This window comes from Bos indicus, chromosome 29, assembly GCF_029378745.1.
Source record: "Bos indicus isolate NIAB-ARS_2022 breed Sahiwal x Tharparkar chromosome 29, NIAB-ARS_B.indTharparkar_mat_pri_1.0, whole genome shotgun sequence".
Taxonomy (NCBI): Eukaryota; Metazoa; Chordata; class Mammalia; order Artiodactyla; family Bovidae; genus Bos; species Bos indicus.
The window spans coordinates 26,969,402-26,983,824 of record NC_091788.1 but is presented as its reverse complement, the minus strand read 5'-3'; the positions used below and the strand labels follow the sequence as shown (position 1 = coordinate 26,983,824).

The 14,423-nt window shown below is 40.4% G+C and overlaps 2 protein-coding genes across 2 annotated transcripts; both read left to right on the top strand.

The window, feature by feature from the left end:
* Positions 1–1,900: 1,900 nt before the first annotated feature.
* On the top strand, positions 1,901–2,836 carry LOC109554292 (olfactory receptor 8D4). Its single transcript, XM_019954639.2, has one exon. The coding sequence runs from the start codon at positions 1,901–1,903 to the stop codon at positions 2,834–2,836; it is 936 nt and encodes a 311-aa protein (XP_019810198.2).
* Positions 2,837–12,959: 10,123 nt separating this feature from the next.
* LOC139180573 (olfactory receptor 6M1-like) lies at positions 12,960–13,907 on the top strand. Its single transcript, XM_070782438.1, has one exon. It carries the CDS (start codon positions 12,960–12,962, stop codon positions 13,905–13,907), a length of 948 nt encoding a protein of 315 aa, XP_070638539.1.
* The last annotated feature ends 516 nt before the right edge of the window (positions 13,908–14,423 follow it).

The following is a 14,423-nucleotide window of genomic DNA, read 5'->3' as shown; positions in this document are numbered from 1 at the left end:
CAGCTGTTCAGTGTTGGGAAGCTCCTTTGTTTTAAACAGACTTGGGGATGCATGTGACCAAAGGAAGTGTGCTCTGTCCTAATATGGCAGGAATGGATGGAGGTAAGAGGCACAAGAGTTTCTTTAAGAGCCAGTAGGGAAGAAAGAGCAAGGCGGAAAAGTAGATCTGTGGCAGGTTGAGAAGATGATAGACCAGATGTCTGAGCATTGCCATGTATAACTTCTAGGTAGATAGAAGACTGCAGACTGTGACCAGCCCAACACCAAAAGGAAACTGGTCTGATTTTTCAGAGATAAGGACTTTGTTGACCCCAGGACAGGCATCTGCAAGTCGAGTGCCCTCTTTGCCTCCTTCTAGGGGAAGTGTGTGGAGAAGGCTACGGCACCCCACTCCAGTACTCTTGCCTGGAAAATCCCATGGATGGAGGAGCCTGGTAGGCTGCAGTCCATGGGGTCGCTGAGAGTCAGACATGACTGAGTGACTTCACTTTCACTTTTCACTTTCATGCCTTGGAGAAGGAAATGGCAACCCACTCCAATGTTCTTGCCTGGAGAATCCCAGGGACGGGGGAGCCTGGTGGGCTGCTGTCTATGGGGTCACACAGAGTCGGACACGACTGAAATGACTTAGCAGCAGCAGTAGCAGGGGAAGTGTGAGTGAAAGACAGGAACCACTACTTAAAAGCCTCCAACGAAAACTGAAATCCCCAAGTGGCAGCACTAGCAGAAGTGCATTGTCTTGCTCAGTAGCCTTGGTGATATAGGTAGGCTTAGCTCAGAGGATTGACAGAGGTTCACAAGGCAGAAATATTTGTGGGAGTGCTGCCATTCCACCATCATCGAGCTTTACTGAGGTATTAGAAGAATATGCTTTCTACCTGGAAATCAGCTTGTGATTAGATTACAATAAAATAGCAGAAATGAAAATACAGTTTCCTGAAACATGTTCTGAGCCACACTGGAGCTACAACATGATTGTTTTAAAGTGGAAGGGGGATTCTATCATCAATTTAGTTTGGAAAAAATTGTTTGTTGTAGAGCTGTCTTGGAGAATCTGAAATAGTCTTAGTTACAAAACGTGTTTAACTTTATGTAATTCTGCATGTCTGAAACCAGTATGATCCTAACATACTTATTTCATGTACACCCTGGAATTAATACTCTTAAACACCCTTGAAAACCTTGATGTGGACATTATAATTAATTTTAACAATAAATACCTTCTCTATAGGAAATCCTGGAGGCAGTTTCAGCCCTAGGCCACTATGTTATTAGCATAAGTATTTTCTAAGCACATAGGTCTTCTTTATGTGCCTTTTCAACTGATTTGCTTTAGAAAAACTCTCCAATGTTCTTTAGCATTAGACTTATTTTTAATGCTGAAGTTAAGGGTTTTATACTTTGCTAAAAGAATTTGAGACAGTAAAGAGGATGTGAAAATTTATATATGGTTCCTAAAATCTATGGGGGCTTCCGCAGTGATTCAGCAGGTATAGAACCCGCCTGCAATGCAGGAGATGCAGGTTTGATCCTTGGGTCAGGACAATCCCCTGGAGGAGAGCATGGCAACCCACTCCAGTATTCTTGTTGGCAAAATCACACGGACAGAGGAGCATGGGAGGCTACGGTCCATGGGGTCGCATGGGGTCATACACAACTGAAGCTACTGAGCACACAAAATCTACAGGGAGAGGATACTTACTCTGTTTTATCTGGGACCTGACTTTTGATGGGTCCCTACCCATCAGTAAAAGCACAGGCTTAGTGCCAAAGGGTAAGAAAACCGGGGTTCAGTGTTTTCACAGAGAGAATATCTGAATTGTAAAGAACTGGAGAGGAACTGGGACTGCCTGTCTAATTTGACTCTTTCTCCTTATCTCCACAGAGTTCTCAGGGGAGAATGGGTGTAAGAAATCAATCCACAGTGACTGAGTTTCTTTTTGCAGGATTAACTGACCAACCAGAGCTTCAGCTGCCTCTCTTCTGCCTCTTCTTCGGGATTTATGTAGTCACGGCAGTGGGAAACCTCGGCATGATCTTGATAATCAGGTTGAGTTCTCAACTCCACAAGCCCATGTACTATTTCCTTAGTAGTTTGTCTTTTATAGATTTCTGCTATTCTTCTGTCATTACCCCCAAAATGCTGGCAGGGTTTTTATGCAGAGATAAAGCTATATCCTATTCTGGATGTATGACCCAGCTGTTTTTCTTCTGTATTTTCATCATTTCTGAGTGCTACATGCTGGCAGCAATGGCCTATGACCGCTATGTCGCCATCTGCAGCCCCCTGTTCTACAATGTCATCATGTCCCCCAGGGTCTGTTCCCTGCTGGTGGCTGCTGTCTTCTCAGTAGGTTTTACTGATGCTATGATGCATGGTGGCTTTATGTTAAGGTTGACTTTCTGCAAATCAAACATCATTAAACATTATTTCTGTGACATCGTTCCTCTCATTAAACTCTCCTGTTCCAGCACTTATACTGATGAGCTTTTGATTTTTGTCATTGGAGGATTTAACATGGTAGCCACCAGCATGACCATCATCACTTCATATGCTTTTATCCTCTCCAGCATCTTCCACATCCATTCTAAAGAAGGTCGGTCCAAAGCCTTCAGCACCTGCAGCTCCCACTTTACAGCTGTCCTTGTATTTTATGGATCTCTCATGTCCATGTATCTCAAACCTGCTTCCAGCAGTTCACTCACCCAGGAGAAAGTGTCCTCAGTATTTTATACCAATGTGATTCCCATGTTGAATCCCCTGATATATAGTCTGAGGAACAAGGAAGTAAAAAACTCATTGATGAAACTCTTAAGAAGAAAAATATCTTCATAATGAAAATGTTTTTTAAAAATTTATTGGGGTATAGTTGTTTTACCATATTGTATTGATTTCAGCTGCACAAAGTGAATCAGCTGTATGTTTACATGTACCTCCCATACCACCCATATTAAGATTTATTTATGTATTAATCATCACATAATCATATGTGCTTGCTTGTATTTATGTCCTGAGTCTTTAAAAATAATTTGAAAGGAGTTAAAGTGGTTTTTCCAGTAGTCATGTATGGATGTGAGAGTTGGACCATAAAGAAGTTCAGTTCAGTCGCTCAGACATGTCCGATTCTTTGCAACCCCATGAATCGCAGCACGCCAGGCCTCCCTGTCCATCACCCGCTCCCAGAGTTTACTCAAACTCATGTCCATTGAGTCAGTGATGACATTCAACCATCTCATCCTCTGTCATCCCCTTCTCCTCCCACCTTCAATCTTTCCCAGCATCAGGGTCTTTTCAAATGAGTCAGTTCTTCGCATCAGGTGGCCAGAGTATTGGAGTTTCAGCTTTAACATCGGTCCTTCCAGTGAATATTCAGGACTGATTTCCTTTAGGATGGACTGGTTGGATCTCCTTGCAGTCCAAGGAACTCTCAAGAGTCTTCTCCAACACCACAGTTCAAAAGCATCAATTCTTCAGCAGCTGCACAGCACTGGAGTGGTCAAGAAGAGATACCCCACGTCCAAGGTCAAAGAAACCCCAGTAAGACAGTAGGCGCTGGAGCAGCTGTGAGGAGATACCCCACTTCCAAGGGCAAAGGAGAAGCCCCAGCAAGATGGTAGGGGGGGGAATTCGCGTTTAGAATCAAGCCCCATTCCAGCCAGAGACGCTCAGAGGGCTCAAATAAGCCTTGTGTGCACCAGGACCCAGGGACCCCACAAAGACTGATACAGACTGTGTTTGAGCATCTCCTGTGGAGGTACAGGTCGGCGGTGGTCTGCTGCAGGGACAGGGGCTCTGGGAGCAGCAGATTTGGGTATGGCATGAGCTCTTTTGGAGGAGGTCACCATTAACCCCACCATAGAGCTGCTAGAACTTAAACAGAACTGGGAAATAGACTCTTGGAGGGCACAACAGAACCTTGTGCACCAGGACCCAGGAGAAAAGAACAGTGACCCCACAGGATACTGTCCGGGACTGTAAAGAAGGCTGAATGCCAAAGAACTGATGCTTTTGAACTGTGGTGTTGGAGAAGACTCTTGAGTAGAGTCCCTTGGACAGCAAGGAGATCAATCCTAAAGAAAATCAGTCCTGAATATTCATTGGAAGGACTGGTGGTGAAGATGAAGCTCCAATCCTTTGGCCATCTGATGCAAAGAGCCAACTCATTGGAAAAGACCCTGATGCTGGCAAAGATTGAAGGCAGGAGGAAAAGGGGATGACAGAGAATGAGATGGTTGGATGGCATCACCAATTCAATGGACATGAGACTGAGCAACCTCTGGGAGATTGTGAAGGACAGGGAAGCCTGGTGTGCTGCAGTTCATGGGGTTGAAAAGAGTCGGTCACTAAGTTGTGACTGAACAACAAAGATTGTGTTTGTATATATATATATATATATATATATATATATATATATATATATGATATTATTTTCATTCAGGTTACTAAATATATTTACACACAAGACTAATAAAAGGTAAAATAAGTATAAAAGTAAGAAGTAGCAAATATTTTCAACTTAAAATTTAATATCATTCCTGTGATTTAAACTCAATTTCTATCCTTTAGAAATTCAGTTCCCTGAATCTAAGCAAAAATAAAACAAAATCTTGAAATACTGTATAGTTATATCAGAAACAAAAACACACTCAATTCTTTTAGTATGACAAAGTCTTTCCCCTTATTTATTTTACTCAAAAGTGATATTTTAATAGAAATCTGCACAGGAAACATTGAACAGTATGGTAAAAATCATTACAACAACTTTGTAATAAATGAGGAAGAACTTTAATTTTAATAATTGGCTTATAAAAGGCCAATATTAAATCAAAATGCAATTTAACGAAGAAGACTGACCAAAGGAAAAACTAATACAGTCCCAATATTTGGTCTCTGGTGATCAAAGGATAAAACTTAGAATATCTAGATTAGGAGATTATACCTTTACAGACTTATCTAAACATCCTGCTTTTTCCTGTGTGACCAGTACATATGCAATATTTTACAACTTTATTTGAGTTGTTTTTTTCTTTCTAGGCTGTAAACCAGATGCCTTTAATTTCTTCCTTAGAAAATGTTTTGAATTAAACATAATGAAAAAGTTTATGGTTTTCACTAATAAACTCTTATACACTGTATAACTCATAATGCACTGTATGGGGAAAACATGTAGAATTTCTGATCATTTAAACTTGCTAAGGTGTGTTTTATGGTCCAGAATGTAGTCTGTCTTGAAGAAAGTTCTATGTGAGCCTCAGAAGAATGTGTATTTTTCTGTTTGGGGTTGAAATAGTCTGTAGATGTAAATTATACCTGGTTGATTAGTGCTGCTATTGAGTTCAACTATATGCTTTTTCCTGGCTTGTTGGATTTCTTCATTTCTCATAGAGGGTTTTTTAATTCTTCAACTATAATAGTCAACTTGTCTATATCTCCTTGCAGTCATATTGGTTTCTGCCTCACATATTTTGACACTCTGCTGTTGTAGATAGGCACATACACAATAACAATTGTTGTGTACTCTTTAGGTTTGAGCCCTTTATCATTACGTAAAGCTCCTCTTTATCTTGTCCCTCTTGGTTGAAATACCCTGTATATTAGTTGAATCAAACTATTAATTGTATTATTCAAATCTTATTTATTGTTACTATTTGTTTTGTCTGCTTTCTATTGCTTAAGAAGCCATCTTATCTCTTAAGTATTATTAAACTTCCATCTACAAATATGAATTTGTCTGTTTCTCCTACAAGCACCGTCAGCATTTGCTTTGTATATTCTGATGTCATAGTTTTGGTAGGTACAGATTTAGAATTCTTATGTTTCATAATATTCCAGTATAGCTCTAGTAACTTCTTGTCATAATATCTAGTTTAACATTAATATAGCTACACTTGCTTTTTTTCTTAGAGTTTGCATTATATATCTTTTTCAGTTCTTTCAATTTCAACAAGCCTGTGCCTCATATTTAAGGTCTCTTGTAGCTGTGTATAGTTGGGATTTGTATCCAATCTGAAAATTTAGATTTTTAATTAGAAAATCAAATATATTTACATGTAATATCATCACATATTGACATATGTATGTCTTTAATTTCATTTCACATTATTATTATGATGAGTTTTTATTATAAATATATTTAAAATTTTATGAAACCACTATAATTATTTTGTAAAGTCTAAATTAATTCACATTGCTCATATATTTAATTTCTATGTTGTTCTTAATTTCTTTCTGCATATCTAAATTTCTATTCTTCGATGTTAATAATAATCTGTAGTTCTTTTATGTAGATGTGCTGACAATAAACACGTTCAGGTTACTTTTTATTTGAAAATATTAATATCTCTATTTCATTTTTTGATGAATTTTTTTGGGGGGGCTTGGCCTCTAAGTTGGCAGTTGCTTTTCAAAAGCATAGGAGTCAATTTGATTATGTTATGATACATTAATAAACAACCCCCCAGATTTCATTGGCTAACAAAAAATAAGATTTAGAGACTTCTCTGGTGGTCCAGTGGTTAAGGCTCCAAGCTTCCAATTTCAGGGGCATGGGTTCCATTTTCATCTGGGGAGTAAGATCCCACATGCCTCACAGTGCAGCCAAAAGAGAGACAAAGAAAGAAAGCAGACGTGTTGCTCGACCACACTGCATGTTCCTGGCTCCCTATGTGCTTTGTCTCTGCCCCACATATGTCCTTATTCTGGATTCAGGAGAAAGCAGCAGCCCCTGCCTGGGACATGCCAATCTGTGACAGAGGGAACAGAGCAATAGCTCAAACTTTAGCTCAAGCCTTGAGCACTGCAGGTCCATTCAGCTGCCATTGTCTAAAGCATGTCACAAGGCCAGTGTGAGAATGGGATGTGTAAGTGGAGACATGTAATCATCTTATAAAGAAAAGGGGTACAAAATGGCTGAGAACAATAATGCAATCTACCAAAGTTGGTCTGTGTTGTCTTGTGTATCCCTTTTCTTTCCCTTTATTTTTCAATCACAATTTCTATTTTAGATGTGTCTCCAGTAATTAAAATGTAGTTGCATTTTTTTAACTAATCCAACAATTTCTGACTTTTAATAGGTAGAAATGTCAAAGTGTCTAGGCTTTGACAGAGGAAAATGGATGAGTCCCAGAAACTAAGCTTTTGATGTGAGCTAAATGGAGTATACAAGAGATACAATACAAAAAAAAAAAACACATGTAAGGGTCCACTGGCTGAGAGTAATGCTGCATGGCACCTCTCTATTCCAAGCCTGGCCTCTTTGGAGGGTTTCTACCCACTTTTAGAAATTACATTTGATCAATCTAGAAAATGCCTGTGCTCACTTAATGGCACCTAAACTTACTCCAAGTCACAACCTAAGGATTTTTAGGCTAATTTAAGGATGAAGTATACACAATGATGCTTCACAGGTGGCTCAGTGGTAAAGAATCAGCCTGTTAATGCAGGCGATGCAAGAGACACATGTTCAATCTCTGGGTTGGCAAGATCCCCTGGGGTAGGAAATGATAACACACTCAAGCATCCTTGCCTGGAGTATTCCATGAACAGGAAAACCTGTAAGGCTGTACAGTCCATGAGGTCACAAAGAATTAGACATGACTGAATATGTGTGCATAGTCGAAAATAATAAATGAAGACAAAGTCACCCTTTACAGGTCTTGGCAAGAACAAAAAAGTTTTCTTCTATTTTAACAGAGAAAGAAGGGCACACTTACAATTTTCAGAGCATTGGAAATACCATTATTGCGCCATTCCTGGGAAAGGAAAATCTGGCATAATTTTGTCAACTATTTGAGAACATCATAAATTACTCAACCTTTAAACAGAATGAAATAATGCCATTTGCAGCAACATGGATGGACCCAGAGATAGTCATACTAAGTGAAGTAAGCCAGACAGAGATGGAGAAATACATATGTCATTCCTTTTAAGTAGAATCTAAAAAGAAATGATGCAAATGAACTTACCAAACAGAAAGAGACTCACAGACTTAGAGAGCGAACTTATGGTTGCCAAGGGGAAGGATGAGGGGAAGGAACAGTTAGGGATTTGGGGATGGACATGTATACACCGCTGTATTTAAAGTGGATGACCAACAAGGACCTCCTGTATAGCACAAAGAACTCTGCTCAACAGTTATGTGGCAGCCTGGATGGGAGGGGAGTTTGGAGTAGAATGGATACATGTATATGTATGGCTGAGGCCTTTCCCTGTTCACTTAAAACCGTCACAACATTGTTAATTGGGATTCAGTTCAGTTCAGTTCAGCCACTCAAGTCGTGTCCGACTCTTTGCGACCCCATGAATCACAGCACGCCAGGTCTCCCTGTCCATCACCATCTCCCGGAGTTCACTCAGACTCACGTCCATCGAGTCCGTGATGCCATCCAGTTACCTCATCCTCTGTCGTCCCCTTCTTCTCCTGCCCTCAATCCCTCCCAGCATCAGAGTCTTTTCCAATGAGTCAACTCTTCACATGAGGTGGCCAAAGTACTGGAGTTTCACCTTCAGCATCATTCCCTCCAAAGAAATCCCAGGGCTGATCTCCTTCAGAATGGACTGGTTGGATCTCCTTGCAGTCCAAGGAACTCTCAAGAGCCTTCTCCAACACCACAGTTCAAAAGCATCAATTCTTCAGAGCTCAGCCTTCTTCACAGTCCAACTCTCACATCCATACATGACCACAGGAAAAACCATAGCCTTGACTAGACGGACTTTTGTTGGCAAAGTAATGTCTCTACTTTTGACTATGCTATCTAGGTTGGTCATAACTTTCCTTCCAAGGAGTAAGTGTCTTTTAATTTCATGGTTGCAGTTACCCCAATACAAAATAGAAAGTTTAAAAAAAAAATTTTTTTTAATATCTCTGTGTGGCTTGTGGGATCTCAGTTCCCCAACAAGGGACAGAATCCAGGCCATGGCAGTGAAAATTTGGAATCCTAACCACTAAGCCACTAGGGGACTCCCTCAAAAGTTTTGTGTTTCAGTTTCTCTGAAACTCTAAAGCAGGCCACCAAACTTTTATTAACTGAATAAAGCAAAAACATGGTGTAATTCCCCTAGAGGCCTCAACATGTGTATTTGGCATCTCCAACTAAATTTGTAGTTGTGATTAATTTTCAGGGTTAAAAGTCTTTGATTATCATAATAGTAATTAACCTCTTTTACCTCATATTCCCAAGAGTCATTCTCAATTAAATTCTTAGGAGCAAGCAAGAGTTTCAAATATCACAGCTTATTCATGGCCTATTTTCATAGAGAAAAGGACACATCACATCTTAGATGCAAGAAAAAAAAATGTTCAAAGTTCCATTTATCTTATAAAGGATTCGGAGTTTCAGAATAAACACATGAAAACAACTGGTAAGCAGATTTCAAGTCAAAGTAATGATGGATTTTGTGACAGAGTTTAACAAAGATGTAATAGGCAATCCACAGTAGGTCTCAGGCTAGAAAAATAGTTGAAAAGAATGTTTATATTTAGCCGTTGGTAGAACTGTGTGTGTGTGCTCAGTCATGTCCAACTTTTTGTAACCCCGTAGACTACAGCCCACCAGGCTCCCCTGTCCATGGAGTTCTCCGGGTAAGAACTGAAGTGGGTAGCCATTCCCTTCTCCAGGACATCTTCTTGATCGGGATCGAACCCAGGTCTCCTGCATTGCAGGTAGATTCTTTATCGTCTGAGCCACCAGAGGTTGCTTTGGTAGAACTACCTCATCCTAAATATCCCTTCCAATGCTAAGACTTTTCTGAATCTAAAATGTTCCAGTTACTCAATTATTCAAAATAGTAATAAAAGAGGAAACAGACAAAGCAGGCTCCAGCTTGAAAGCAGGACTCCATCTTCGGCTAGACTGTGGACTTTGAGCTATATACCCAGTATCTATGGAAATGACCTACCAACTGGAAAACCAGGCCCCAGGAAGGAAGAGACTCTCCATTGCCTAAAAGAATACCCTGATTATCTGTGTAACCAAATAGAATCATACATTCTATTATGCTTATTGAGGTATGAGGTATGAGGCATATGAATCATGGGTTAACTTTGATTGTATCTTTCTTTTCCTTTGTTCAGACTAGTTTCAGGGAATTTGGGGAGGTGGGTTTGGGCACTTACACTTATGGTATATAAGGTTTTCACAAAAACTGGTCTGGGTCCTTGGCTAAGAGGAAACTCTGCCTTGGGCCCGCTGGTGTAATAAACTGCACTCCACTATCTGCATGGTCCATCTGAGTGAGTTTGTTTCCCAGAACACGAGGCTACAACAGTAAGAACAACATTCCTAAATACGGAACATAGCAATGAGAGTGACATTTTTGCATTAACTAAACTAGGGAATTGAGTCTTGATCCAGGCTTATGTAACATATAATTTAGACCATAACTAGGGCCTCTCTGACCTCTTTTCCCTCTCTACAAAAGTGGGAATAAGAATCCAGATTGTGACTTTTACTAAAGAATGCATCTTTGGATCAGATAGAACTGGAACTGAATCTGGCTTTGTCACACACTAGCTATGTGACAAGAAAATTATTTTTTTTAATTTATTTATTTTAATTAGAGGCTAATTACTTTACAATATTGTATTGGTTTTGCCATACACCAACATGAATCTGCCACGGGTGTACACATGTTCCCAATCCTGAACCCCCCTCCTGCCTCCCTCCCCTATAAATTCTATAAATTTCAAGTTTTACATGTGCAAAATGTAAATCACAATATCTACTCCCTACTTCAAAAGGTTGCCAAACATACATGTATAAAATAGCAAAACCTTGAAACAGATTAAAACAGCTACTGACAAAATGCAAGAAAAATATGACACATTCAACATCAATTATAGGGATGATTTAATAGTCACCTATCAGAAATTAATAGATCAAAACAAAAGATGATGTGGAAACAAACACTGCCAACCTAAAAATCAGCAAGAAAATTTTGTGTCTAAGTAGGCGATACACTTTTCGTTTTGTTGCTGTTGCTGTTGTTGTTCAGTCAGGTCCAACTCCTTGCAAACCCAAGGATTGCAGCACACAGGCTCCTCTGTCCTCCACTGTCTCCCAGAGTTTGCTCAAGTTCATGTCTATTGAGTCAAGTGATGCTATCTAACCATCTCATCCCCTGCCACTCCCTTCTCACATTCTTTTTTAATAGTACCTAAATTTTTCAAGCACTTAGCATATAATGACCAGGAACTCAGTGTATGTTAAGTAGTATCACAGCTACCCCTCGTGGCTCAGAGGCAAAGAATCCACCTGCACTGCAGGAGATGAGGGTTTGATTCCTGGATCAGGAAGATCCCCTGGAGAAGGAAATTGCAACCCACTCCAGTATTCTTGCCTGAGAACTCCCTTGGACAGAGGAGTCTGGTGGGCTACAGTCCATGGGGTCGCAAAGAGTCAGACACAATCTAGCGACTGCTGCTGCTGCTGCTAAGTCGCTTCAGTCATGTCCAACTCTGTGCGACCCCAGAGACGGCAGCCAACCAGGCTCCGCCGTCCCTGGGATTCTCCAGGCAAGAACACTGGAGTGGGTTGCCATTTCCTTCTCCAACCTAGCGACTAAACAACAAAAATCACGGCTATTACCTAAAACCTAAAAATAGAAACGAAGGCCTTTTGAGGAGAATGACTTCATCTGAATAACACTAATTATACAGTACTGAGACCAACTGATGAAAGTTCCTGGGGAAAAAGGTTTTACCTCAAGTTAATAAAGAATTTCTAAGAGTTAGAGATGATCAAATATGAAACAAGATGCACGAATAAGCAACTTGCATGTTTTCCACAAATGAAGGATTCTAAGCATAGATAGTTTGACTTTTTGGAGAGGAAGATACAGCAGGTTTGGACAAGTAGCCCCTGGACTGTGAAGCTTTCCAAGAAAATCAGAGCAAGAAAATAGTGCATCATACAGCATTGAGAAGGAATCAAACAAATACAATTCTGAAAAGTTAAGGTTCTTTCTATGTCTAAATATACAAAACACGTGCCAAGAATTATGGGGTCAGTTTTGAATTGCCCACAGGGTATACAAATGTGTGTGTTTATCTTCCATTTATTGTGTGGTAGAAGCATATGCTGGAAGAAACATGACTTACAAGGCCAAATAGCTTTAGGGTCTTTATCAAAAATTTTATTGTAGACAGAAGTCAGGCAGATGCAGTACAAATCTGAGTTTTCACATCTCCACTTCATATTAATATTTTCACATTTTTATTACTCATGGAAGGGCTTCCCTGGTGGCTCAGTCAGTAAAAAAAAAAAAATCGCCTGCCAATGCAGGAGACGTGGGCTCGATCCCTGGGTCAGGAAGATCCCCTGGAGAAGGAAATGGCAATCCACTCCAGTATTCTTGCCTGGGAAATTCCATGAACATGAACAGAGAAGCCTGCCAGGCTACAGTTCGTGGGGGTCACAAAAGAGTTGGACATGACTTAGCAACTAAACAGCAACAATATATTTGGTTGTGCCAGGTTTTAGTTGTGACATGTGGGATCTAGTTCCCTGAACAGAGATGAACCTGGGCCCCCTCCAATGGGAGCAAGGGAGTCTCAGCCACTGGACCACCAGGGAAATCCCTATTTTTTTATTCTTGAATTGTATGATCAAAATAAGTTGAGTGATTTTCAGTTAATTATATATTTCAGCTAGTTTGAATAGATTTGGGTTTAAGGAAGGAAATAAGGAGAAAAGAAATATATCAAATAAAAATCAAAGAGTTAAAGTTTAAAGAATTCACAGAGTTGCTATTTGGGGGGGCTTTTTCCCCTAGCGCATCAATTACATAGATGAAAACTGAGGCCAAGTGATTTCCCCAGAGCCACATAATTGAGTCCCACACAGGACTAGAACCCACCCCCTCTTGAACATTCTCTTTTACATCTAGCAAAATCATAAAACATTTGAAAGACATCTTAAACTGTTCTAACCTCCTTTGTTTCTTCTCCTTCCACACAGAAATGGCCACAAAAAACCAGACCACCATCACTGAATTTACGCTTATCTCTTTTCCTGCTATCCAGGGGCTTCAGACATTGCTTTTTGTCATTCTCCTGCTAGTTTACACGCTCACCATAACAGGAAACATTGTCATCATTTCCTTAATATGGACCGATAATCGTCTCCAAACACCAATGTACTTCTTCCTCAGTAATCTGTCATTTTTGGACACTTTATTCACAACTACTATTACTCCAAAGTTACTAGCTTGCCTCTTAGAGGAGGAGAAAACCATATCTTTTGCAGGCTGCATCAGCCAAACATATTTCTACTTCTTCCTGGGGACCGTGGAGTTCATCCTGCTGGTGGTGATGTCCTTTGACCGCTATGTGGCCATCTGTAAGCCCCTGCGCTACACCATCATCATGAACAGCAGGGCGTGTCTCCTGCTGGTTCTGGGCTGCTGGGTGGGGGCCTTTCTGTCCGTGCTCTGCCCAACTATTGTGGTGTCCAGGCTGCCATACTGTACTGCAGAAATTAGTCACTTCTTCTGCGACATCGCCCCTTTACTGCAGGCGGCCTGCATAGACACTCATTTCATTGAAATGATAAGCTTCCTCTTGTCTTCTCTCATCCTCCTGACCTCGCTGGTGCTCACCACTGTGTCCTATATCTACATCATCTCTACCATCCTGCGCATCCCCTCGGCCCAAGGACGTCAGAAAGCCTTTTCCACCTGTGCTTCTCACATCACTGTCGTCTCCATTGCCTACGGGAGCAACATCTTTGTGTATGTGAGACCCAATCAGAACCACTCCCTGGAATTTGACAAGATAGCCACTGTCCTCATTACCATAGTGACTCCTCTTCTGAACCCCTTCATTTATAGCTTGAGGAACAAAAAGGTAAAGGAAGTCTTGAGAGAGTCAGTTAGCAGGATAGTTCTACCACATTCCAAAGGAACATGACACTCAGCAGTTTCAGGACATCTAAGACTTGCTTCCTCTATATGTCACTTTGCTCTGCGTAAAGAATGACACAGAATCGTGACTGAAGTCTCACAGTCTACAGGCAGGATGAGAAAGCATCACATATCACCAAGACTCAAGCGTTATGATCTTGCTATGGAAAACCAGGAATAAATAAGGACTCTTTGGCTCCCTAGTCCTTGAAGTATTTTGCATAAATTAATGTAGAAAGGCAGAAACATTCCAGACTGAGTTCTAAGAGCTGATGTCTAACATTTGTTCAGGCACTAATTTCTTTTTTTTTTTTTAACACAATACTTTTTTTTTTTTCAATGGACTTCAGTAAGTTACTTCTTTAAGCTGCCACTTGCTCATCTGTAAAATAGAGCCAAGAACTTCTGCTCTGTTTATCTTACTGGGCACTTGTGGCTACAAAATGAGATGATTTTCATAAAAGTAACATTGATTTCACATGGAGAGATTGTTGAGATAGAAAAAGGAAGCTTTCATCAGCCC

Coding starts and splice junctions, on each gene's coding strand:
- LOC139180573 (XM_070782438.1), top strand. CDS start 12,960: ATGGCCACAAAAAACCAGACCACCATCACTGAATTTACGCTTATCTCT.
- LOC109554292 (XM_019954639.2), top strand. CDS start 1,901: ATGGGTGTAAGAAATCAATCCACAGTGACTGAGTTTCTTTTTGCAGGA.